General features: G+C 33.9%; 1 protein-coding gene across 9 annotated transcripts in view; it reads right to left on the reverse strand.

Annotated features, from left to right (window-relative positions):
• Positions 1 to 26,593, reverse strand: part of EML5 (EMAP like 5) — an 86,855-nt gene that overhangs the window by 21,161 nt on the left and 39,101 nt on the right. For 6 of the 9 annotated variants that reach the window (XR_014947258.1, XR_014947257.1, XR_014947259.1 and 3 more), the window contains exons 14-27: positions 20,647 to 20,833; positions 19,972 to 20,077; positions 19,082 to 19,175; positions 17,270 to 17,370; positions 16,035 to 16,237; positions 14,757 to 14,868; positions 13,235 to 13,362; positions 12,360 to 12,501; positions 10,409 to 10,561; positions 9,487 to 9,618; positions 8,435 to 8,523; positions 7,525 to 7,701; positions 6,350 to 6,551; positions 4,731 to 4,857 (exon numbers count right to left, since the gene is read on the reverse strand). Coding sequence is in view for 6 of the 9 variants with exons in the window: in XM_015865293.3 (XP_015720779.1) it covers positions 4,731 to 4,857; positions 6,350 to 6,551; positions 7,525 to 7,701; positions 8,435 to 8,523; positions 9,487 to 9,618; positions 10,409 to 10,561; positions 12,360 to 12,501; positions 13,235 to 13,362; positions 14,757 to 14,868; positions 16,035 to 16,237; positions 17,270 to 17,370; positions 19,082 to 19,175; positions 19,972 to 20,077; positions 20,647 to 20,833 (1,953 nt within the window). In the remaining 3 variants the exon portion in view is untranslated. Of the gene's footprint in view, positions 1 to 2,981; positions 2,997 to 3,460; positions 4,217 to 4,730; positions 4,858 to 6,349; positions 6,552 to 7,524; positions 7,702 to 7,738; positions 7,789 to 8,434; positions 8,524 to 9,486; positions 9,619 to 10,408; positions 10,562 to 12,359; positions 12,502 to 13,234; positions 13,363 to 14,756; positions 14,869 to 16,034; positions 16,238 to 17,269; positions 17,371 to 19,081; positions 19,176 to 19,971; positions 20,078 to 20,646; positions 20,834 to 26,593 lie in introns of those variants that run through there. The other 3 variants (XM_015865289.3, XM_085550512.1, XM_085550513.1) reach the window with 3 other exon arrangements.

The following is a 26,593-nucleotide window of genomic DNA, read 5'->3' on the forward strand; positions in this document are numbered from 1 at the left end:
TTCTGGTTTATTTACTTCTTTTATACAAGGAAATTCAAACTTAATACGCTGTGCGGGTTTTTGGTTTTTTTTTTACCAGTACAGAAAAATTCAGTTCATTTCAATGGGCATAATAAACATATGCTGCCATGAGAACATAACTCTTATAAGTCATATTGATCAAAGTATCCTATCTTTGACAGTAACAAAGAGAGAACACTTCAGGGAGGGGAAGAACAGGATAAGAATATAGTTATTTTCTCCAGGCTAATCTACCAGAGGTTTTCAGGTCAAGGAGTAGCTGAGCCAGAAGTGTTTTCAAAATTAACCATCCATGATGTTTTTTAATTCTAAGCAATTTAACAAGTATAAAACCATACCTGGAAAGAACTTTAGCTAAAGAATAGAGAGAGTTTTCTGATTTGTTTAATGATGCAGACTACCCATAAGTCTATCACAGAACATCCTACAGACAGTAGACATATTTTCAAATAAAAACATACCTTTCAATATTGTTATTTGGAAATTTTAAATAATGCAAAATATAGACTTAGTTTAATTGGTGCCTCAAAGCCTATTATTTTGTGGTTTTGATAAAAGTTAAAATAAATATTCAAATGTCAACAATGCATATTATGACAATTTTACTGTATGTGGGAAATGATGTAGAGTTACTAAAGTTGGCCTTAAACAACAAATACCACAAGCAGACTTCAGTGTGCAGCAACTCTGAATGAAATCTCGTTGTTTAGTATCTAGAACTTTTCCATAAAGTTTTGTGTGAAATTTAAAGCTTCGGCATATTTCTCTTCAGTATATTAACTTGTACAGCACTGACATCTCTCATTTCCAAACAGTATCTGTGTATCAAACTCCTATAAGTAAGCAAGAAGTCACAGGAATACTCCACTTGCAGTATCTCATTATTACTATTATTATTATTAGTTTTCAAATCACTGTATCATACAATGAAGGAATGCTGATTTAAGACTTAGAAAGAATGTCTCTCTAATTCAATCTTTGTTAATTTTAGAACTTCCAATAATGTGAAGATTCTTACACACCTACAATGCCAAACAAAAATAAGTGTTTCAAATACACAACAAAAAACAAATTGGAATAGATTTAAATATAATTTAATTTATATTTTATATTATTTAATTTTAGTGAAGGGTCACTGGGCAGTAATTACTGTGATATGCTGACAACAGAAATCCATCATTCGCAGAGAAAATCCCTACTTACCCAACTGCTGAATTTTGTACCCTTCTTTGCTTAGTCTGTTTTTTTGACCCTAGGATTCTTTTATGTTACAATGCCAAGCTTTAGCGAAAGGAATTGATATTGTTTTCACCTACCTTATTGTGTATATTTGCATTTTTAATAGACTAAATGGCCTAGACCTCTGATTTCCTATGTCATCACAGTTCTTAAATCTAGGTCACTATACAAAAGGTGAGATCGAGTTTGCAGCTTAATAATCAAACTAATTTTACTGAATCAACTTTTGTTACATAGCAGTGTCATTTGTGACTGATTTCAGGCCATAGTACAGGACTCGAGCAACTCACAGCCTCACAGATGCTTTTGTAAGGTAGCAGCAGAAGACTGAATTTTCAGGTATGTGTGTTCCTTTGATTTAACCTAACTCACTTAATACTCTGCATATGAAAATATCGTAGTCCTAGCAGTCATTCCTTCTTCTTTCTGAACAGAACTTCATTATTCAGCCAGGTTTCACAAGTTCCACTTCAACTATCCAAAATCTCAAAACAAGATGCCACAATTCCATGCAGTAACACTGGTCTACATAGACCTAGAAATCAATTACCTGGTAGTATCTATCTGTCTCATTCTTTTCTCATAGAGCATTAAACTCTTTCACTCAATGGTAAAACAAACAAATGAATGTTCTCAGAAGTATACACTAGATTTGTGTGCACCCTGTGCTCCATAGAGTACAGGGATTCAAAAGCTCTCTCTTCTAATGCCAGGCAGTCAAGTGTAACAAGCCTACATCATGTGGAATGTCCCTACCCACATTCTAAGCAAAAAGCCAAATACCCAGCAAATAAATAAAAAAAGAAGAAATGCACTGTAAGGCTTACATAGAAATGCTGACTTTACAGTTGAACACTTTTAAAAAGCATAAAAATAGGAGTTGATACAACTTGCTAAATTTATGGTATGAGCTAAAATTTGGACAAAGATGTTGGCCTTCTTAATTCTGCCTAGTTGTCTGAAGAAGAATACGTATGTATTAATGAAACTACATTTAATTTGTATGATTTCACTTTGGAAACAGGGCCCATATAGCTACAAGATGTGTTTTCTATTAACTAATGTAGGCCTGTTCATGTCTGCAGTAAAATCTGCAGTTCAGAGGAAAGGTGATCTGCAGCCTAAAGATTTGTTGTGCAGCAGAGGTGTCTGTTTTTGACTGTGATTCTGTGAAACTGAATATGTGCAAAAGCTCATTTCTTCATGCAAGCACATCAGAATAATGATAGGTGAAGCTATCAGGTCAGATCCTTAAATATTACATAATCATTAGCACAACACTACAGGGCAAGTTAGTAACATCCCTCTTCTCCCAGATGTTTTTATTTTTTAGCTCCAACATGGTGATGCAGACATAGTACAGACATTTCAGGTTTCTCTGTCACTTATTCCCCACACTGTTTGTTCCATGTTGGGCATCAACAATAACACTGTCGCAAGTACAAAATTGCATAATAAACTAGTAGAGCTTTTAGCCACTGTAGAGTACTGAGGAAGAGAGGATGAGATTTGCTCATCTCCTTCCATCTACTCCATTCAGTGTCCACTCTTATTAACTCAGACTGAGCAATTTCTTTGCCTCATATGTCTCTCCTAACCAGTAACAAGCTACTATTTCATAGAAGAGTGTGAAAAAATTCACTTCTATTTCAACGTATAGCTTTATTTTTTCAGCTGCATATGTTTTTAAAATATCTTGCACTCTGTGCAACTGAACTTACCTCACTACCCCCTGCCTTCATAGGAAGCAAAACAGAAAGAATATAAAGTAAAATAAAAATTAGTATTTATGAAAATAGACCTAAGAGGACATTTACCAATCTTAAGTAATGTTATTAATTTCAGTAATTCAGAAGCTAAAACGCACACAGGAACCATATCATGCTTTTATTCTTCACAGAAATGTCTTTCCTCTCCATTTGAAGTTTTAGGACCCCAAGCTTTTGAATAACAAAAACAATTGAGTACTTTCATCAGTTTTCATGCATTTCAAATCAGAACCTAGTTGACTTACTCAAAAGTTAATTTTCTTTAGTATTCTACATGAAAACGAAAACCACAGCTCCATCAATTTCAAGACACAATCATTGAATGAAAAACAAGAGGTGTACAGCTTCGTTTTTAACATTATTAAACCACAGCTTTCTATAGCAGAACTAAATATATATACATATATAATAATAGATGTATTATGTTTTTTTTTTTTGATTTCCACATCAAAATAATCCAATAAATCAACAGAAAGAAAGCGTTTCCTTTTAAATGAAAAACAGGGATCATTACTTTATATGCATCCCTTTCCTACTTCAGAGACAAAACATAAAAACAAAAGACACCAAAACCCCCACAGACATCAGGTTGCATTTCTCAGTGAGGGCGTCACATATCTGCCAGCTTCACTAAGGGAAGAGACAATGCATCGTAACATATCACCTCGCATTCTTGCAGGTTCCCCATCTGCTACTTCTCTACATCTTCCCAACCTTGTTAAACTGCTTTTTGTTTTTACTCTTCTCTTTAATACTAGTGTTCCCCCGTTGCCTTATTTTACAATTACTTTATGTGCTGGTCTAACTTTATTTGCTCCCCAGTAGTTCCTCTCTCTTCTAAATCATACACTACTGAACCAGGTACAACTAACTAGTATGGTCTGTGGTGATAGAACAAGAGGAAATAGTTTCAAGCTCAAAGAGGGTAGATTTAGGTAAGATATAAGGCAAGTCTTTTACAGTGAGTGCAATGAGGCACTGGAACAAGTTTCCTAGTTGATGCCGCATCCCTGGAGACTCTCAATGTAAGGCCAGATAAGGCCCTGGGCAATCCAACATAGCTGTGGTATCCCTGTTCACTACAGGGGGCTAGACAGCCTTCAGAGGTCCCTTCCAACTCTAAGGATTCTATGAACTCCAAATCACGCAAAGCAATCAACTGTATTTTCCAAGACTCATGAATAAAACTGTAGCAACACAACAGACACAATTTTTCAAATAAATGAAGAAATTACAGGGAGATACAAACATGATGTAATCAGAAAAATTAGTCAACTCCACTTGGCAAAAACAAACAATTGAAAGTTGTCTTAAAATAAAACAACTGAACAGGTTCTTACCTACAGTGACATCACTAGCTATCACTTGCAAACAGTAAAAGTTTCAAAGGTAGAGTATTAACAAACAACAGCAATTGTTTCAATTCTATCTCAAGTAATTCCTCAAATACAGTGAAGTATATTTGTGAAGTATATAGTGAAGTATATATACATCAATAGCAGTCTTCTCTCTGAAAAGAAGATACAGCCTAGTCCTTAGCCATTGTCAACTAACTGATGAACATTTTTTTCCCCAATAAATTATTTCCATTCTTTTCATACATATCCCTTTTAGATGTATATATAATTCAATATGATTATATCTTACTATTAATTATCTTCCAGATTGCTTTCTTGGCTAGAATTATAATTTAGCAATTACCTTTCATCTAAGGTTGGCTCCTTTTGTTGTAGATGAGGCTTAATTCCAAACATTGGTCTAATGTTTGTTGATAAGGCTTTGATGGTGTAATTAATTTCATTTTCCCTTGTCACATCACTGTCATAACCTAAAAAAAAATAAAGTGAACAGAATCAAAACAAAGAAAAAAAGATGCATAATTTGTGCATCTTTCAGTGAAGCAGTGTACAATTATAGCTTATTAAAAACAAATACAAAAAGGAAGGAAAGCAGCTGGGAATTGTGAATATTGTTAATGAAAACATTCTAAGAAATCAAATTCCCTGCAACATCCTTGGGGAACTATTAAGAAAGATTCAAGTGACATTTGAAGCAATCCTATTTCTGTTTGTTTTGTTACTCAAAGCAACTAAAAAGCACCTGGCTGCATGACACCTGCTATTAGTTCTGGAAGATTTAGCATCTGGTTCTTGTCAATTTCAGGATCTATCCACAAGGTTCTAATATATTATTATATATATTATAATATATTTAATATATAATAACATATTCCCTAAAGAATATATTTGCTATACTCAGTATAGTAGACATGATCAAAGGTAGAGTGACTGGGTTGTTATTCTTCATTTCATTAAAAAAACAAAACTACTAATTGCAACATTCTGTGCATTTATTATCTAACTAAAATTCCAAAATTAACAAGACATGATAAAGAGAAATTTTCATGGAAAATGTTGTCATTGTCTTTCTAAATAATGGATCTTGCTTTCTCTTAGAAAATATTTGAACACATACCTTAAAAGAATTCTGTATAAAGCACTTGAGCACAGGTAAGCTTATTGGGCAAAGCTGTGTTGACTACTCATAGGCAGAAGCCAAACAAAAACTTAAGATTGACATTTTTGATTCAGAAAGACCAAGTCCCACATTTGTCCAAATATTTAAAACTTTCTCTTTGGTCATCTAACAGATTTCACTGAAAACTGAAATTTACATACTACACAAAATTATCTGATTATTAGCAAGACGACTTTAAAAATTTTTAAGGAGTCTACAAAGAAGGAAAATTGCACTTTGAAGGACAGAAGGGGCTCATGAACCCTTGGACTTACACATGTAATAGGAAAAATTAAGCATGGCAAAAATGACCAGTATGTTATCACTGTATAATCTAATCTATTGCAAAATCATAACAATACGTGAACATTAGTCTACCTCAGACTGTGATGTTTTTATGCTATGGAAATATCTGCAATGGAAACATGGAAAAAGATCAATATAAGTGTTGTATGGATTTCAACATAATTCCATCATAAATAATGTCCAAATCTAAACTGTTAGGAATTTATTTTTTACTATAATTTTTTGGATGTTATCTATAATCATCATCTATAATATTTAATTTTATGGATGTCAAGATTCTCTTATACTATCTAACTCAAAGCACCACATCAAATTTCTCCATCATCTTCTTTACAATAGTCTTTCCCTCAAAGAGACGTTTTCTTAATGTTTTGAAGCATCTTCACTATTATTACAACAATCACATGAAAAAGTTATTTCAAAAAAAGCAGTTTTCCATTAAAAAACAGTTTTTCTAAGACAGTATAATCCAGCCAGTTCTATGCATTATTACCGACCTCCATCTTCTTCAGAATCTAGGTCAGATTCCTCACTGTCACACTGCCGGCTATCCCGATGTCCTTCCATCTCATAAGTCCACAGCATTAAAGATGTGTCTGCTCCTCCAACAGTGACCAACAAACTGTCATCATAGGTCCAACGGACATTTGTTACGTGGGTACTATGAGCAACATACCTCTTAAATTTTCCAAATTTTCCCTACGTGGGAAAAAAAAAAAAAAGGACAGACAAAAAATTAGGCTGTCTGCTTGATCAAACCAAAACAAATTGCCAGTGCATCTTTGTTCTATACCACTTAACTTCTTCACTTCATGTTTTAGCCATTTTGCATTTGTATGATATGATTTGCCAAGTTCCTTTTCTCTAGCAAAGTTATGGAATGCAACCATATTTCCATGTCAAGCATCTAAGAATTTGTTATTAAGAGATTCCAGCAATAAATGCTGCACTGTGCTTTGCAAGAGAGAAGATAATCTAGCAGATCAAGAATAAAATGCGTACAGAATATTTTGGGTCAATGTCTGTGCATTTGGTAAAATATTTAAAATTGAAGAAATATTTACTGACAAACAAACAAATATATAGGAAAACTGAAAAAGTTCTCAAAAAGCAATATAAATATTCTTCTAGAATGACTTTGCTATGTTAACATTATTAAATAAAGTTAATGATACTCATTTTAGGGAAGAAAAGACTGAGATGGGACAGAATGGGTATCTATAAAATCATGAATGATATGAAAACAAGTGACAAAGAATTGTTTATTGCCTTACAAAGACCTGAAGGGGCTAAAAATACACCGATAAAACCACACTGTGGATACTAAGGCCAAATATTTTACTAGAAAGTGACTGGCCAATAAATTGCTAGAATTTGAGGCAGTACCACTTCAAATCTGTCACGTTTTTATATTTTTGTCCGCACAGCTGCCACTGTCAGTGATTGGACACAGTGAGATGGATCTTTAGTCTGACCTGGAATAGTCATTCTCAGTAACTGACAGATTAATACATTGCAAACTTGCAACATTCAGTAACTTCCCTCAATTGTAAGGACAACATCCTAAAAGCATTATTTTATTTCCAAAGGTAAATATTTACATTTTTACAAATACTTTTAAAAGGTAGTTTAATCGACCAATCTTCTACATGCACAGCTGAAAACTACTTACTTTAGCAGGGTAACGAAACAGTTTCACAAATCCAAAATCATCTCCTGTGGCTAATACTTTACTATCACTAGTGAGGCACGAAGCAGTTACATCTGTGACTTCACCAATTATTGGCCAGATTCCTTCACAGCAAGAGCCCAAAACACTTGTCCATGATGCCCAGCCAATCTTTTCTACCTATAAAAACAACCTGTTTGAGACAGAGCATGCTTCTTCCTAAGCAGTCTTCTTCCATATCTGATTTCAATAATAAGTCCTTGCCATCTAAAAGATAATATTTTAATATTAACCACTAGTATCATTCAAATTTTCATTTAAGAGCCTTAACTTTAGTAACATCCACAAACCCTGTGGATGTGCTATTTAAAAAAATTACCTTGTCACTTTAGCCTAGAAAGAGCAAATGATGTTTTTCAGGGCTGCTTTTCAACCTCACAGAAACAATTACTCTGAAAATTATACATTTTCACTCTCTGTGCTCTAATAATGATCCTGATAATATCTGAGAAAAATGAAATATTAAACCTATAACATAATAAACATGACTATGCATATCATGTATTCTACATATATATCCCTTATATAAAGATGGATAAGAGGTCTTTCAAAACAAGTTTAAAGGCAAGGCATTCTGCAGTAGGTTTTCAAAGGCCTTTAGGTACTAATTAGTGGCTTATCAGATTTTCACAAGCACACAACTCAGTCTGATATCAATTTCTTAACAGAAGAAATAAATACAACAGTCCCTACATAATTTATCATCTCAATTATATTATTTAATTGAACAATTTGCAAAAAAAAGCATGAAGGACGGACGAGTTGTGCTTTTATACAACATCTTCTATGTGGGACAGCCTGTTGCATCTTACTTCTAATTTGCAAACGAAGTAAGAAGATATTGTTTCCTCACCTCCAAAGTAGGAATTGTCTGTTTTTTCCCACGAGGAGCTTCAAAAAACAACTGCTCTTTAGCACCAGTGTTGACTTGCAAGAGCTTCCCTATAAAAATATTACATAAGGTATCTTAACATTAATCAGAATGTTCAATTAAAATAGACACATACTCAAAATTATTTGTTTCCATTTAAAAGTTGCATATATAACTAACAGAACTGAAGTGTGATCTTCTGTATCACTCTACCCATTATACTCACACTCTCTATAAACTGCAGTAACACACCGCTTTACTCTCCTTATGGTCGTCCCATAACACAGCAGACAAAATGTGCCGGGTATGATTCAGAACTAATTAGTGGCAACTGTCTGACTATTATGCACATGTTCCTGGGCTTGAGAAATACACATGCTGCCTGATTGCAAACAGCCAATTTCTGTTGGCCTCTATACTTCTTTTCATACAAAGTTCTAATTAATCTTCCTGTTTCCTTCTGTTCTTAAATTTCTCAAAGGAAGCCAATACCCACCATTTTTTTCAAATTAATTTCAAATGGGACATTAGCAAAGGTGATTCTGTGGAGGAACAGGAACTGAGAGATTACATGATAGCACTGCTAAGCTTTTTCATGAAATGGAACTGAAAATACTTAAAGTGATAATGAATTAAGATCCAGGAGTCATATACTAAGATCGAAGAATAAAGCACTGTTATTTTTAACAATATTCAAGAATACATATTCCTAAGCTTAAGATGCAACTACAGCTTGCAGTGCATTATTTAAGAAGCAAAAGACAAAAGATAAGTATAGAAGATGTATATATATATATATATATATAATAATTTATAAGGGCAGTCTATATTACTTGAGTTGCACAACTTCTAAAAAGTAGGAGTAAAAAAAATCATGCTTTTATATTTATTCATATGCTGCGAGCATCTTCAGGAACTAAAACAGCTCTGTTAGCAACATCAAAAATTCATGTTGTCAATGGAAATTACTGTTTCAGTCTGTAATACAGTCAATCTTCTGGAACATTTTTACAATTCAGATGATTATAACTTACCTCTTATGTCCCAGTCCAAGTGTGTTATATAACTGGAGGCCCCCTTGCAGATTCCTACTCGTTTACTGCTCATTACATTGTAAATATCAACAAAATTGTCACAAGATGCCACAGCTAAGTACTTTCCAGCTCCTAAAACGCAACAGTAGAAACATGAGACATGTTTAAAATCTTTAATGGTCTGTACATTAGAAACAAGATCTTCCTGGAATTCAGCTATATTTGTGTCAGATTTCTTTGACATGTCTGCTAATTCATACACAGATTCTGAGAAACTAATACTGATATTAAATAACATTTCACTAGGAAATATACAACCATTATTGTCATATGTTTAGTACTAAACTATGAGATGGTGGTAAGTGGTAAGACTGAAGTAACCAGAAAGCAATTTTCTATGAGATCTTCTATCAGTTATTTATGTCAAATTTTGCCTGCAGAAGAGTATTTTCACTGAAACAGTATTAGTTATTTAGGCCATACATTTCAGTGTTTAAGAGCTGCATTGTTTGCAAACACTGGTTTCACTGGGATTGTTAAGCTGGGAGGATGGGAGGAGGAGAAAAAAGGAACCAAGTTGCAAGCATTCTGTTTAGCTAAAAATAACGTAAGTTAGATCTAAACTTAGCTCAAAGTGTAACCCATTTTTTTGGTCCCTAGGAAGTCTGCTTGATGCTCATGATTTAAAAATCTTACAGTTGCATTTAGGAGGTTGCTCTGAGCAAACCTATTCTAAGAATATCACCCTTGAATGAGAAACACTGGACTTTACAACCAATACTTTTCATAATGTTAATATCAGTCTTGCTGACTTCTACATTGGACATGTTAAAGAGTACTACAAAACTGCATTTATCTTTTAAGGATTCTAAAGCTTGTTTGAAGAATTTCAATGTAAAAATCTTCACTTAAGATCACTTACCTGGAGAAAATCGTATCTCTGAAATAACATCTTTCCTGTGCTGGAAGGAGACTAGATCCTCCAGGGTATCTGCATTAACTATTAAAAAACTTCCATCATTTAGACCAACTGCTAATGCTTTCCCATCGGGAGAAAAACAGCAACATCTGCCCCCTATGATGAATAAATAAATGCTATTCAGATATGGTTACAGCAGATAATCCCTCCTTTTTTTTTTTTTTTTTTTTCTTATCTCCCCCCCCCCACCCCCCCCCTTTTTAATAGTAAAGAAAAGCTGTTTTTTTAGTATATAGTTTAATGATGTATTATAGAAGCTGCCAAGATCATTTCCAAGCTCTACATCTGTGATAGTGCCAGTGGTAAATTATAAGTGCTCAACTCCAGAATCTCAGATTAGATTTGCATATTGATAAACATTTAATCTAAATTAACAATAAAATTTAGCCACTGTTGTCTATCTACATCTTATTTTTATTTTACCTTTTGCTTTAGAAAGTAGAAACTAGGCAGCAAAGATCTTCCGTATTCACACAATCCAGTTGTTTGCTTTCATGGTCACTTTGTCATATAACCCTTTCACTAAGCATGTCAAATCTTCACTTGGTCAGCTTATACACATTAGTTTCCATGGCAGAATTTTCCATTAGTATAAATACTTTTTGCCTGTTACTTTCCCTCTAAAAAAACTGCTGTCAGCAATCCTTTATCCAGCTAAGCTGACACCATCAGACAAAGCTTTTCATTCACTACTCTGTGGCTCCTCTTTGTCTACACTCAGCTTTCAGTGTAGGTGAACACAGATGAGGGTACACCAAAAATACTGATTACTCTCATGTAAATTACATGAATACTTCATTATCTTTTACGCAAAACCTTACTACTACATGTACTTGTCATCCTATGATCAGCTCCAATACTGTTAATCTCCTACTCCTCAATTTCTCTTCAGCTCAACAGACATTTTTCTTACACTTATATTGCCTTTTTTAATTACAAATATTATGTCATTTCTATTACTGCATTCTGCAAGAGTATCCACCTTATTTTGTACAGTACATGCATGCTTCTTAAGACTGAGAAACCATCTCAAAATTTGTTTCATCTGTGAATTAGATCATCACAGATCTTACTTTTCTGTGAATATTGCTAATATTAAGATATATCAGCTTTAAGACTCCAGTAGGCTCTAATTTGAACCTTCTTTTTTAACATTACCACTCCTGCCTGTGGCAGCCCTTCACTTTTCTTCCAATTCGTTAGTATCCAGATCATTTTCATCTAAGCTTCCTATAAAGTGTGGATCAAAATTCTTTGCTGAACTCCAAACACGAAGCCTATCACATCCCCTTGTCTAGCAAGTTATATGTCTTTTTAAAAGCTGGTTAAGGCAAGCACAGTATAATCCTAAAAACAGTCTCTTTATATGGTATTATTTACAGAGTATTCTTCATCTGTCAAAACCAGAGTTTTATTACATAGTAAATGATTAGTATTTCTTTTTCTTCCTTGTGGATTCTACTAATATTCTCTAATAATAATAATAATAATAATAATAATAATAATAATAATAATAATAATAATAATAATAATAATAATAAAGAACAGGAATTCACTATTCTGAGTTTTCTTCAGAATTTTTCTGGAGTTGAATTCCTTGACTGTCCCAATATGCAACCATTACTGTCTTCAATATGGCAGGTTTATGTCACTGGATCAACTTTTATTGTTAATTCATTGATTAAATATTATTTACAGCTGTAGTGGATTAAGAACGGTATTACAGAGAAATCTCTAGTACAGATTTCTTAGGAAAGCACTACATAACTCATGAATACAGCAGCAAAAAATAATTACAGAAAAGGATCAAGTTGATCCTGTTTCTGGAAGAATCATCATGTAAGAAAGTATGAACTGAATTCTGGTACATTTTTTTTCATACTAAGTATCTTACCCTTCTTCAATTTGCGAACAGCTAACATACAATGGCTAGGAGATAAATCCCATATTCTTAAGGTTTTGTCATCACTTACAGTGGCACAAATGGGTAAATGAGGATGAGTAGCTAGACCCCAAACTTCCCCCTCCATGTGACCCTGAAAAAAAAAAAAAATAGAATCAGACGATTCCACGTACCAAACTGAAATAAAAAATAAAAACAAGGAGTTAAGAAAATAACAAGACAAAACCACCAGGTGAGAATAGACATATTTACAAGACAATAAAGAGGTATCTGAACAGAAACAGTGTACCTGAAAAAAGTCCTACCCTACTACTTACAGTAGAAGTGCATATTATAGTAATTTCTACCAGTGTATTTGTAATACATTCTTTAAAAACTCCAGTTATTTACATATTGCATTGGTCACTCATAAAACGTGAATTAAAGAGGCACCGACTTGTATTTACATATATTATTTAAGTTAACATTGTGAAAAAAACATGTTTTGTAGACAGTGCTCACTGTATGGTATGGCAAGAGAAAACTGATTTTTTTTTATTTATTTATTTTTTTTTTTTGCGTAATTATGACAAGAAACTTAAAACAAAAAAATATTTTTAAAAATAATATCATTAACAAATAGTCAGAACAGATTAGTAAGATTAGTATCTCATTTTTAAACAGCAATACAATTTTAGTCAGATAGAATGAACTTGATAAATTTCTACATGCAATTCTGTGAACTTCGCTTATCTGAGAATCATGCTGGTTTATCTGAGCCTTAAAAATGTGAGAAAAAATAATAACTTGCTAACTTCACTGGTAATTAAAATGCTTGTTATTTCAAACCTGAAAAATGAAATAGTAGCTGACTGATATCTACATACCTGAACCAAAAGAGTTACTGGTCCACTTTTATCTACCTCCAATATTTCACCATTCTTTGTGCCCACTAAAATATGACCATGTCCTAAGGAAATGGCACGAATAGAAGGATTATCTTCTAAGAGGAGTCCTAGAACATTAAAAATAATACAAGACACAAGATTCTTGATTATGCCTCAAAGAAAATTTTTAATAAGTACACATTACTTTCCCATTGCAGAAAAAGATGTTCAGTAGGAAGCAAAAACCTATTTATGCACATCAGAACTCATGTTTGGATTCATATGGAACACTTTAGCAATTGCCCAGTGGAGGGAAGAACATACACTAGTTGGGGACTTCAGTTTGGGGACTTTATCTTTTCCCATAATAAAGCACCTATATAAAGCAACTGCCACTATGCTTTCTTCTAAATAGAACATCTTTGCAGTTTAATCAGCCTGACTCATTAGTAATCTTTGTGAAAAATACATGTGAAATAAACATCAGTTATATCACTATCTTAACAGTATTTATAATACATTATGATTTCAGTGAACTGATAGGAAAATTAGATAACCTGTAACTGAATGTTTTATTTAATAAGTGTTCCCATTCATGATTTCTGAAAATTAAGTCATACACACTAAAACACAGAAAAAAAAATAAATTTAGAATATCAAGAGCATGAGTCCCACACATACACTCCAGAAAATGTAACAGGGAAAGCCATAAATCAACACTATAAGCAATAATAAATTAAAGTAATAAGAATTAAATAATAATAATAATTTCAAAACACATTTGTATTTACAGAAAGTCATGAAATGTACTAATGCATTACAAATCTAAACACAATTCTAAATTCCATTTCCTTTGCAGACTCCTTCTCCAAAAGAGACAAACAACAACAACAAAGAAATCAGACAAAATTACTTCATGATTAGAAACAGAAAAGATGTTTTGGTTGTCACTTTTTAAAAAAAAACAAACAAAAAACACCTGGAAGGTAAGAGACTCCAGGTTAAATCAATTAAGTCAAGCAGATAATACAGAAAATAGGACATGAAAATACAGTCTCAGTACACAAGAAGAAGGTCCCAAGTTGCATCCAGGGAGGTTTAGATTGGTTATCAGGAAAAACTTCACTTAAATTGAACAGCTGGCTGCCCTGGGAAACAGTGGAATCACTACCTCTGGAAGAACATGCGGATGTGGTGCTTAAGGTTTAGTGGTGGACTTAGCAGTGTTGACGGTTGGACATGACGATCTCAAGGGTCTTTTCCAACTTAAATGATTCTGTAATTCTCCATAAATACTAAGATCTGCTTTCAATAAATGTGTAATTAGACACTACAACATACCACTCCCCTCCAACAGAAATATGACTCTAGAATCAGTAAAGACTCAAGTATTAGTATTTCCTATGTCAAACGTGGATCTTCCCTGGCTGGAAAAAGCAATTTCACTGAAAAAGTTTCCTATTAAGTAGAAATCAGAACCAGAACTAGAATCAGAAATAACAGGATAAATCTGATGTGTTACCTTTCGACCCAGGGGCCAAAGCAGCCCTTTTGATGGCATAGGTTTTGAGACAGCGTTCAAAAGTATCATCCCAGAGAGCCACTACCCCATCCTTTCCTCCAGTGACAAATCCCTGAAAAATGAAAAAATAAAATAAAAAACCACAAGATAGAATCTATATTTCATTAATATTTCATTGATTTCTACCAATATTGAAAATTGATTATATTGAAAATTACTGTAATTGCACATGCACAGAACTACACGTTTTAAAGATGAAAAAAATCAGGAGCAATAGAATGATTTTTTTGATCTCCTGATCAAATCATTACAGTTCTATGTGGCTCAGGTACACAGACTGGATTTACAAACTCTATCCAATAAGCTTCTACTATACTAAAAAGTATTGTAACTGTCTGACATATTAAAGTATTTTTCTTGATACTTAGCCTAAGTACTCATTTTGCATTTCATCTGTTTACTCCAAGTCACACTTCATATCAGTGTTTAAATCATCCAATATATGTATATTTGTGTTATTACAACTTAAAAATTATCATCAACAATCCTTGCTTTGTCTGAAGTTTCTGTAGTGAAACTCTGATATTAGAAGGTGGAGTAATGATTTATAATGGAACATAATAAAACTTTAAGTATACAGGTAATCTAACTGGTAGAGTTATTTACACTTAAGCACATGTTTAAAGGCTTTTCAAAAGAAGTTGAAACCCAGTAGTAGCCTACAGATTGAAAGCTTCTGGAAATAGACTGTAATTGCAGCACAGAATGTGAGGGCATGATCTCAGTTAAAACTGAATACAATTCTCAGTCATGCCTAATCACCTTGTATTTAGTGTTCCAAAATATTTAATATCATGACCTCAAGAAAATGCTTAGTTTGAAAATAATAAAAAGTTAAACGACATTATAAATAAATAAATAAATCTCTCATACAGGGCTATTAGCAGTATGTGTGAAGCACCTCTTAAAAAAAAAAAAAAAGAAAAAAAATGGAGTCCTTTTCCTCATTCCAATCTGGTTGCATTTATGCCTTATGCCAGTACATAAAAATAAGTTAAAAATAAATCTTGTTGTGCACACAAATATGGCAGGGCAACAGAGTCTAACAGAATAATCCTCTTTTCATTCAGACGGTGACCTTGGGAAATCTCACAGAAAGCATCCATTATCTTTTACATTATTTGTTCACTGCCATTCTCAGAACATCATGAATAAATGAGGGGCTTTTTTTTGGATGTAAAAATAAGTGTTTACGTAGAATTATAGCTGTTAACTTACTTTTTCTAGTGCATGCATGCTGAACACAGGACCATCGTGTGCTTTGACAGTTTTTATGAGAAACACATCTCTCCAGATACAAACATCCCCTGTGGAAGTTCCAGAGAATGCCATCTCTTCAGTCCAGCCATATACTGCACACATCATTGTATCGGCTCTTCCCATTGCACCTATGCAGCCCTTTCTCCCAATTAGTCCTCCCCCTGGTTTAAAACAAAAACAGCTCATAATAACAAAATTAATACCTACTACAGTTCATAGAAATTCCATTCTCATAGTTCCAGGGTTTGAGGAAAGGTCTCAAATTTTTGCCATCTCTTGACACTGAGGAAATTTAATCCAAACTATATGCTTTGGTGTCATTTCTCACATTAATTGAAGCTGTTCTGACACAGACTTCAGAGACTTCACATTTTTAACTCAAAAGCATATTTCCTGTTTTTATTATCTTAGTTAAGATAGCAAGCACAGCTGTTAAAATAGTAATTTACACAGACTTCACCTTTTGGACAATCTTGCAGCATGAACTGAGAAAGTTAATACCACTTTTCTCCTCACAGATTTTTCTCTAAAATTAAACTTTTGCATGGATTTAAATGAGCTCATGTGCATAGATTCTGCTTGAATACTTAGAGCGCTAGTAAGTTAGTCTTCTGTAGCCCATTTGTATTCATAACATTTTTGAAGTCTGATGCTATAAATTTGAAACTAACATCATGGAACGGGCCTTTTCTTTACTTTTTTTTCCTTTACTGTTCACAATTTTTCAAGCAGATAAAAAGTAAGCTCCTTATCTAGGTTTTTAATTGCAATGTTCTATAGCTGCTTGTAAAACAATAGGTCTCAACTGGCAGATGTGTCCTCTTTAATTTTTGTCTCCTTTTTACACAATTTATGCTCAAACTGTTCTTCCAAAAACCGCTGTACTATTTTACAGTCCAGCAACATTTTGAGATGTGCTATATATGCTATATAGTGTGCTACATCATTATTACGTATAAAGAAGTCAGCGCAAAGTCCAAATTATTCTATTTCTGCATCTCTAACATAGAAAATTGATAGAATCAGCAATGCCATAATTGCCATTAGTGTTACTTCTATTAGAACTAGTAAGAAGCTAACTTACAGAGGTATATGGAGAAAATATCTGCCTTTCATACATGAAGTACACTTTAGAAGATGTATCATTTATACTTTAAATAACAGAAAATGCTGTAATTCCAAAGTTACCTTACCTGCTCTACGCCAGAATTTCAGGTGTTTAATTCCAACTGTAATCAATTTTTCAGGCATATAAGGATTAATCTTAACAACAAAAATCTTATCTTTGCTTCCCCTGAAATACAAAGCAAAATATTTTCCTGTTTTAAATAAAATAAATAAGAACCTGTGTTATTTAACATCTTTGTAGGTGACATGGACAGTGGGACTGAGTGCACCCTCAGCAAGTTTGCAGATGACACCAAGATGAATGGTACAATTGACACACTAGAGGGAAGTGATGTTATCCAGAGTGACCTGGACAGGCTTGAGTGGCGGGCCCATGCCAACCTGATTAAGTTCAACAAGGCCAAGTCATATTTTTTTTTATGAAAAGGAAGAAAGTCAAAGAATGAATCTACCAAATCTTGTTCCATTTCTCACTACCTTTCCATTTCCAAAAGTGAGAAATTCACTTCAAAAATCCACTAGGTGGCCTTTTAGTTACAAAAATATCTATTTAAAATCGATGCATTTACACTGTGTTTAAACCTCTGAGAGCTCACCATAAAATTATAAGTCATCCAGTTCTAGGTATTATTTAAACCATTCTTGCATTGTGAAAGTAAACTACCATTTAATAATAAACAAAAATTACCTTTTGTTTTTTTATTTTTCTAGTTAGAATCAAAATTATGCTGTTATATCAATTTTCAATGGAATTTTCAGCTGTTTGTAGAAGCAGTGAAATTTGCTGTATGTTTTGGGTATCCCACTGTGCTCCTAGATACATAAGGCCAATGCCTTGATTCAGTTTTGAGTTTAAAAAACAGCAGTCAATACATTTACTACTTACGCAAGGACATAAATGATTACTATTAGTTTTCTTTATTCAAAATGCTGAAGAGCTACAAGTTATTAGTCCCTGGACAAGAACAGCAAAACTCTTACCTTCAGAGATTTTCAGACCACTGAACAAATTAATAGCAAAGACCATTCACTGGGTCCTTTTTAAACTCATACTGTGATCTGTAAAGTACAGCTGCTGCTCTCAAATATTCTATTCTAGATAAAAAACAATTCAGAGTCTAAACTGATAAAGTTTCATTTATAAAAAAGCAGTTTGTAGGTTCAAGAAGAAAGCGAATTAAAATAAACAAGCTAAGTACAGAGTCCAAAAGGTTTAAGCATCATGAGAAAGGCAAGTAAGTGCAGTCTGAGGGCTGGATGTGACATTTCTTTATCAGACAAGGTCAGTGACTCAAAGACCAGCAACCGTATGAAGCAGACATGCTTACAAGGTTCAGAGAGGGAAGAAAGTTCGGGGAAAAAAAAAACCCAAAAAAACAGCAAAGAAATACAAATTAGATCAGTGTCGGTACTGAGTAAAGAATGAGGGATGCACATATCTGTGTTTCAGAAATACTGAAGAGAACCATAAAACGAGGATCATTAGGGAGAAAAAACAAGACAGGTTTACAAATTTGTATTAGATAGTTTAGATGTACAGAACCTTTGACAAATTTTTAGCACAAAAGGTTACAGGAGTGACAAAATGAAGTGCATAGTGCATAGAGTTTTAAAGAATTATTTCAGAACACATAAAAGAAATGTACACAAATTTAGTTTTGTCTTAATTCTTCAGCATTTGAGCTTCCCCTGCAGTAATTCTTGTAGAATTCATGAGAGCTTCAATTTTTATTCAAAAGGAATATTTAGGGTGTGTCAAATGCTATAACTTAAGTGTTAGAAACTCTAGAAAACTCATTCTTTAAGTAATATATTTTACTCGCTGTCTCCCAAGACTAATTCTATGCAAAAGTTTTAAAATGATGTTAAATTCCTACCTTACTGCTGAAAGCTTTTCTCCTTTCTTCCAGTCCCAGAGTACAATAGTATGATTGTCATCTATTCCAACTGAAGCCAATCTTTTTCCATCCGCTAGAAAAATAAATTTACAATTGAGAGAGTAGATAGACAGATAGATAATTTCATGCTGCAATAATAAGAAATTATATGAAAGAACATTTGTTCATTTAGAAATATCATAAGGAAGATAAAGAAACAGGTGAGCAATCATATCACATGCTGTGCTTAGAGGCACATCTGTCATCTGCTTTTAAACCTGAGTGGTCAGCTGGATAGAATTTCAGGCTAGGTTAAGTCTGTATTAATTTAACAATTAAGATCTTGTCATGGTTTTGTGACAGACTGAATGTAGCAAAACATCACAACTTTCAAAGTTAAATATATTACAACCATCACTCTCAGATTTTTGAATTATCCACTACCCTTAGATATCCTGTGTTTGTGCTCAGCCCTTTGCTCAGCCAGTTGCTGGCACAGCTGCCAAAACTCTTCATCACAGGTTGCACTGAGTACTTCTTCTCACTCTGAAAATCCCTGCTCATTTCTGAACAGCAAAGCACTGAAGCAACACTAGGAAGTTCATGAAATATTCCTATACTTGTTAATGGTGTCAAATCTTTCAGTAGCTCTGATATTTATCCCATGTTAACCATGAAAAAAGTTTTATGCTTAAGACTCCACAGGAGTTCTTTTTAATAAATGGTCACTATAAATAGCCTCACTCATTTGATGTCGGAGAATATTTTTAATATAAAACCTTCAGTACAAAGGAATTTCTCTCATTAGAACAGATTAGTTCACTCTTTTGTACAGTAACGGATATAAATAAGTGATGTACAGAAAATGCAAATAAATAGATATTTATTACCTGAAAAATCAACAGCGCAAACGCCATACTGGTGATAGCCCTTTAGTACTGAGAGTGGTTTTATTGTTTCAGTATCCCAAATGTGTATAGAGGAATCTCGACCCACCTAAAAGTACACATATTTTAAAACTGTTTTTAATTTTTTTCATTATTTTTTATTATTTTTTCATGTCAATTATTCAAAAGTTGTTTAAAATTTTAATGTTGGCAAATATTTCAATAACTATGTGGAATATGTCAGTAACAAATTTTTTTTAGTACTAATTTACTAACTTACTGCAGCATCACAACTACCATTCCCACAAGCTGGCTCTCTTCCCTTAAGATAATAAGTGTGTCATAAGCAAAACTTTAAGTTTTAAGTCCTCCACTTCAATAATAATTATTTTTATGGTAGTAATTATTATCATAGCAATAATCATACTAAAAGTCAAACTTTCAAGTACTGGTGTACTGAAGATAAAAGTCAAGAGTCCTAGAGGAATCCATATATATAACTGGAAAAAAAAAATAAAACAACAAAAAAATCTCCTATGTTGCAGTTTGTAGCATTATTCCATCTGCAACAGAAGTGCATCCCATCACTGGAACAAATGTAGGTTGGACCTCCTTTTTCCAAAACAGGCTTTTCAAAGTGATGACAAAAGTCTTACTGCAGGTAAACACACTTCCTACCTGGCCTGTTGCCACATAGTCCTTTAAGGGATGAATAGCAAGGCAAAGAATGTCATCATCATGACCTAGATAAAAGCGCTGTGTGTTCTGCTGTCGATTGTACACCACTCCCACTGCAGCAACATGGTATACAATTTCACCCGTCTGAGTGTAAAATAAATTGCTCCGACAGTCGTAACCTCTGTAACTAAAGAAAAAAAAGTTTGTGCATCAAGGTCATAACCATACACACTGATACTTTATGATATGAAATTATGCACTACGTGTTTGGTAGATGTAAAAGTTCAGATTACTTACCAGTTAGTATTTATGTGGTTTTGGAATTATTAACTTTTTTTTTTTTCCAAAAATTGATCAATTTGCTTTACTATACAGGTACAACTAAGCATTAGTTTTAAAGTAGTTGCTATTTAATAGCCACTCTTAACAACCACTTTAGAAGAGAAAGTAATAAGTAATAATTTTTCCAGACCACGTGGAGAGTTGAGACATGCAACAAAATTAAATGAAATACCCAAAACTGATTTTTTGGACACTTCCTATCTTTTTCTGGTCAAAAATTGAACAACAAGATTTTCTACAAGAACATGGAAAACATAGGCACCAACCAATTTAAACCTATCTCCTTTCAATATCAGTTCAGCACAGCAACTGGCATGACAGGGCCAATAGTCAACTGAGGCCATTATGCACTATAGCACTATATGTATTTCTTCCTAGTTGTGACTAACTATTCCATAAAATAAATACATACATACATAAATGGCATTGTCAAAACAGCTAGAGTAATAATTTAAATAGTAAGGTTTGGGGCTCTGAAATTTAAACAACATTAAACAAACTAGTAAGCTTTAAAGTAGTATTTGTAATACTGCTATCCTTGGTAGTGAATAGAAGGAACGTTCAAAAATGCCAACTTGTTTCCATTTATCTTCTGATAAATGTCCATAAATTCCTGATGCACTCTGATTCCATTCTCTTACTTTCCTGATAAATCTGCTTCTGTTTCAGTTCTAGCAGATCCACTCTAAATCAACTTTCCAGCTGCTTTAGAAAAATATAGGCAAAATCTTATTTAAAAAGGTAGTTAAATTTACAGGAAGGGTACGATGCCTGAATATGGCATCATATGAATTGGCCATTAATTGTTTTGATGTAGGGATCAAAAGGATAAGAATGTAGCCAAGTACTTTTGCTCCCAACTTCTAACTAATCAAGTCAAAAGAAAAAATATATATTCTAAGCTGACAAGGAAATAAAGCAAGTGAAAATTGACCAGGAACAGCTACAAAATAACAGACAACTGTAATGCCTATTTTATACTTGTGCTATTATTTTCTTTGGGCAATTTAAAGTATGTATCAAAGAACAAATTACATTATTTTTATGCAGGGGAAAAAAAAAAAAAAAAAAAAAAAGAGGACCTTTTTGCAACATACAGGTCTTTCAGTGCCACATAAGACAACAATGCATCTGTACACATACCAATATGGTGCACGGGACATGAATATTAGACAACCACTGGATGCAAAACACTGTAAGGGTTTAAATGGCACAGAAACTATGCAGTCAGGATCCAATACTTCTTCATAAATTTATATAAAGCCATCCTAATGTACATAGTGCAACAATATGCGCAGGCCAAATAAGAACGGTACTTGACCAACGTTAGTTTAAGGAACACATTTCTGAAAACTCTAGTCATGAATCTATGTTCAGTCATACCAGATTTACATATTGCTGGATAATGGCACAGCACATACTTTAATCAGGTCTGAATGCACTGTATTTATGTTTGTTTACCTACATTACATGCATTGGAATTTATAACAGATTATATATGTGATTAGGGATAAATTGCTAAAATCATCCCATGAAGTTTTTAAATAGATTAGCAGATGGTCCAGCTCAGCAACGTGCTACATAGCCAAATTCTTTTGCCTCAGTATCACATGCACTAAACACAGATGTACCAACTTGTCTAACCCAAGTCATAGTGAACAGCAAATCCAAACAAACCAACACATGATTAACACTTTGCAAAAAAACTTCCCCCAGAAGGCTTACTAGTCTTGTCTCAAACAGTGAAAGAGTTGGGTTTCTTGAAAATATGAGTTTGGTTATTTACTAATACTAATTGGTAGAAAAATACAAAAGCAATCTTTCCCAAAGGAATGACATACTCAACCCAAGCCACAGACAAACTTTCTGCTCCAGTATGTCCACATCTCTCCTGTACCAGGAGGCCAGAGCAGGACAGCACACTCCAGGTGTGATCTCAGCACTGCTGAGTAGCAGGGAAGGATCATCTCTTTGGAACTACTGGCAAAGCTCCTTCTAATTCAGCCCATGATACTGTTGGTCTTTTTTTGCCATGAGGGTGCATTGTTGAATCATGGCCAGCTTACTGCTCACTACAATCTCCAAGTCCTTTGCAGAATTTCCAGCCATGGCTGGAATTACTACACGCTAAACTTTGCATTTCCCTGTTCTCAAGTTCATGAGATTCCTCTCTGCCCAGTTCTCTGTCTGTCCAGTTCCCTCTGAATCACAGTGCAACCATCTGGCATGCCAGCCATGCCTCACAGTTTTGTATCATCTGTGATACTGTGAACTCTCAAGATGGGTTTCATAAAACCACAAGCACAGAGAGCTTCCTTAAAAAGCAAGAACTGTGTTAGTACAAAAAGTAAAGCTTTGTAAATAAGACTTCTACAAGCTCCTTAGATTGGTAACTCACAGGCAGATTCCTAATCTCAGCTTTTCTTCCAGTCCAGCAACCTTTCAGTGTCTCCTGAGTTACGTTTCTTCAAGATAGCCAGAAAAATCAGTTTCCAGTGAGCTCTGAGCTCTTGTCAAAACGACCAATTTAGACTAACACTATAGGTGCTTTTCCAGCTAGGCTTCAGCCTCCTTCCACCCATATCTTTCATTAAAAAATTCCCCCAGTAGCAACGCATGGCTATTTTGAAGCTGGGTGATTTCTGCCTGACCCAAAGCAAAACAGTCAGTCAAGGTAAGCAGGCATTTTTCTTTGATGCCCATCCAGAAATATCTTTTAAAGGAACATAATACGCAATGACCCACAGCAACTATGAAGAAATAAAAAATAACCTATCACAGTACACAATAAAAACAGCTTAAGCACACGAAAACATACAGTGAAGGGCAGAGATTATAGTGACGGAAGCAGTGCCAAATATATCTGGACCTGTTCTTGCTCAAAACTAATTTTCCCATGCCTCACTGTGTTCTTAACTTTGTTAAAAATTTAATTGCAAGTACAGAATAATAAAAACTATGCTGAAAATACACCTTAAATGAGATTTTAAAAACCAGATATGAAGGAAAAACTAAGATTTTTTCTAGCACTTTGCCAGTATATTCTTAGGTTAAGCATAGTGAAACTAAATTCGTTAATACTGTATATCACAGGAGTACCCAAAACTCATCTAGGATGCAAAAGAACGGTTTGCCACTTATTATAATCAAATGTTTGAGGCTTAGTTTACTTCCACCATTTACCAAAAAAAAAAAAAAAAAAAAAAAGAAAAAGAAGCATTCAATTAAAATGAAGCATATTTTGACAGAATGTTGAGCAGCACAATGAAGTTTTGTAAACCAGTTAAACACATCTGAACCTTCTCATGTGCCAATTTACTAAAACCTTGACTATATATGCACTATTCATGAAAAAGATAAAATAGTGGCTCCAACAATCCGAGGAAGGGTGAAAAAGAGGATGCTTCAGCATTCAAGACTGCTGTCTGAGAGTATGATTTTTTTCACACACAGGCATTTACAAGACATTGCAATTAATGACTAAGAACTAAGCAGTAATGAAAGGAAGCTCTAGATCATATTTATTGGATAATATCTACAGAAGCACAATAAACATGGCACTGCATTCCACAGTACATGATGCTTACAGGTAGTCTTCAGTAACATCTAATCAGTCCACACAGGACTGACTGAAGTTATCACGGTAGAAACTTTAAGAAAAAAAGATAATTGAGTAATACATAGAAAAATAAAAGCAAAACATTGCTGTTATCATGGTCATGAATAAAAGGGACTGGATTCAGTCTGAGTTTAAGATATGTAAGCATAGATGGATTAGATGTATTAACATATATATTTAATCAACAGCCTTCAGTCAACATAGTCTATGTAACCTGCAAAGAAATGGGCATTCAATTTCATATGAGCCAAATCCATGTCTATGCTACACTACTGGTTGGATATCCAGTGACTGTAACTAATGATGAGATATACACATAAGAACATCTACCTTTAATTAAATAACTGTAAATTCTTTAATCTAAAGCTAAATCCCATTCCCAATTGCACGCTACACATCTTTGTGCCCAAACCAGGGACAACTTCACAGGTAATGTGCTGCCTGGAAAAGAAGTACCTTGCCTAATGCTGTAAATGATTCAAATGGGAAAATTTTGACTGTAGCAGAACATTCCCCTGAAAATCTCCAAAAAAAACTGATGTAAAAAAAAACCAAACAACAAGCACACAGCTGAGATCAGTCTTTAGGGGGATAAAAAAGAAACAATGAGTGAAAAAAAAGCGCCGCCTTATGGAAATGCTTTCTTGGCAGGACCACTTATTGTCTACTCTTTTCAAATGCCATTTGAATCTATATAGCTCTGGTAGGAATCCATTCAAGGTATCATAAGACTAATTCATAAGCATGAGAAATCCCTACCCATCTTCAAACCACAACCAAGTTTCACCTTACCATCAGATTGGTTCAATGAATACATCAGAGCTCAAAAAAAATTTTGCATAAAATCTTTTATTTTTCATATTAATGAAAAATAAAATCTGCTCTTAAGACAGCAATAAAGCCTAAAGATAACACAGGGCAAAGGTATCTGTATCTTTATTCCTGGGTTAGTAAAAAGATCAAAACCAATGAGTCTGAGAAACAGTTCCTCTGAATATCTCAAAAAATGTATCCTTTCTATGTTTCTGAACCACCACAGCTGCACATGGCAGAAGGAAAATACAGGAGGCCAAACTATTATAATCACTTTAATAATCTGCTCCCGCTGATGATTCCATCAGATCTCTTAGAAAATGATGCACCTAAATATTAACCTGTTAATAGAAGTTGCTTTCTCATACGTTTTTATTCATTAGGCTGGCTCACATACTAAGCATTATTGGTTTTATCCCCTTCCAAAATAGGAAGTAACCAGAGGTTTAAAAGATTTCCTATAGGATATTAATATATTTTTATAGTTCATCTTTCAAGACAGTTGACAAATTCAAAACACAAAAACAGGTCAAAAACAAAGAAAGGAAAAAGAGCTTCTTACTTCCCTAGTTTTGGAAAGCACCACTTTTTACACTTTCAAGGAACATCCAAGACATTTCCATTGCATCTAAAGAAAGGTGAAGCAAAGCAGACTTCCTGAATCAGAGAATATGCCTATTACTCACTTGGATGTGGGTCACTTTAAAGTTAACAGCCTGGACACATTGAGAAAAATCTGTTGTTCAGCATGGATTCTTCATTAGTTTCCTTGATGCACATTGGGTAACCAGACAGAACTCAACAGGACATTCTACTTCTGTTCATTCCTGGATATTCTGGCCAAGCTTCACTTCTGTTGTGAAGGAAATAACAATAATCCCAAAGATCCAGGGCCCTTACTCATACTGCATCTTCCTCAGGATCATCTGGTTTGATTCTTAGAGCAACTTTTTAATTAAAGACTAAGCGCAGCTACCCAGCTTAACGCATTTTCCTACATAGCTATGAAAAAAATCTTCAACTAAGAATCCTGGACCATCAAATAGAGACAGAAACAAAAATCCCAGCTTCATACTAGGTTACTAATTGTCATTATTTCCAAAGCTAATCCTGAAACTCCACGTCTTCTACAAACAAAACTGCTGAGTTGAACCATTAAGCATTCTTTACCAA

This window comes from Coturnix japonica, chromosome 5 (assembly GCF_054131305.1).
Source record: "Coturnix japonica strain WE chromosome 5, WE-NBRP24, whole genome shotgun sequence".
Taxonomy (NCBI): Eukaryota; Metazoa; Chordata; class Aves; order Galliformes; family Phasianidae; genus Coturnix; species Coturnix japonica.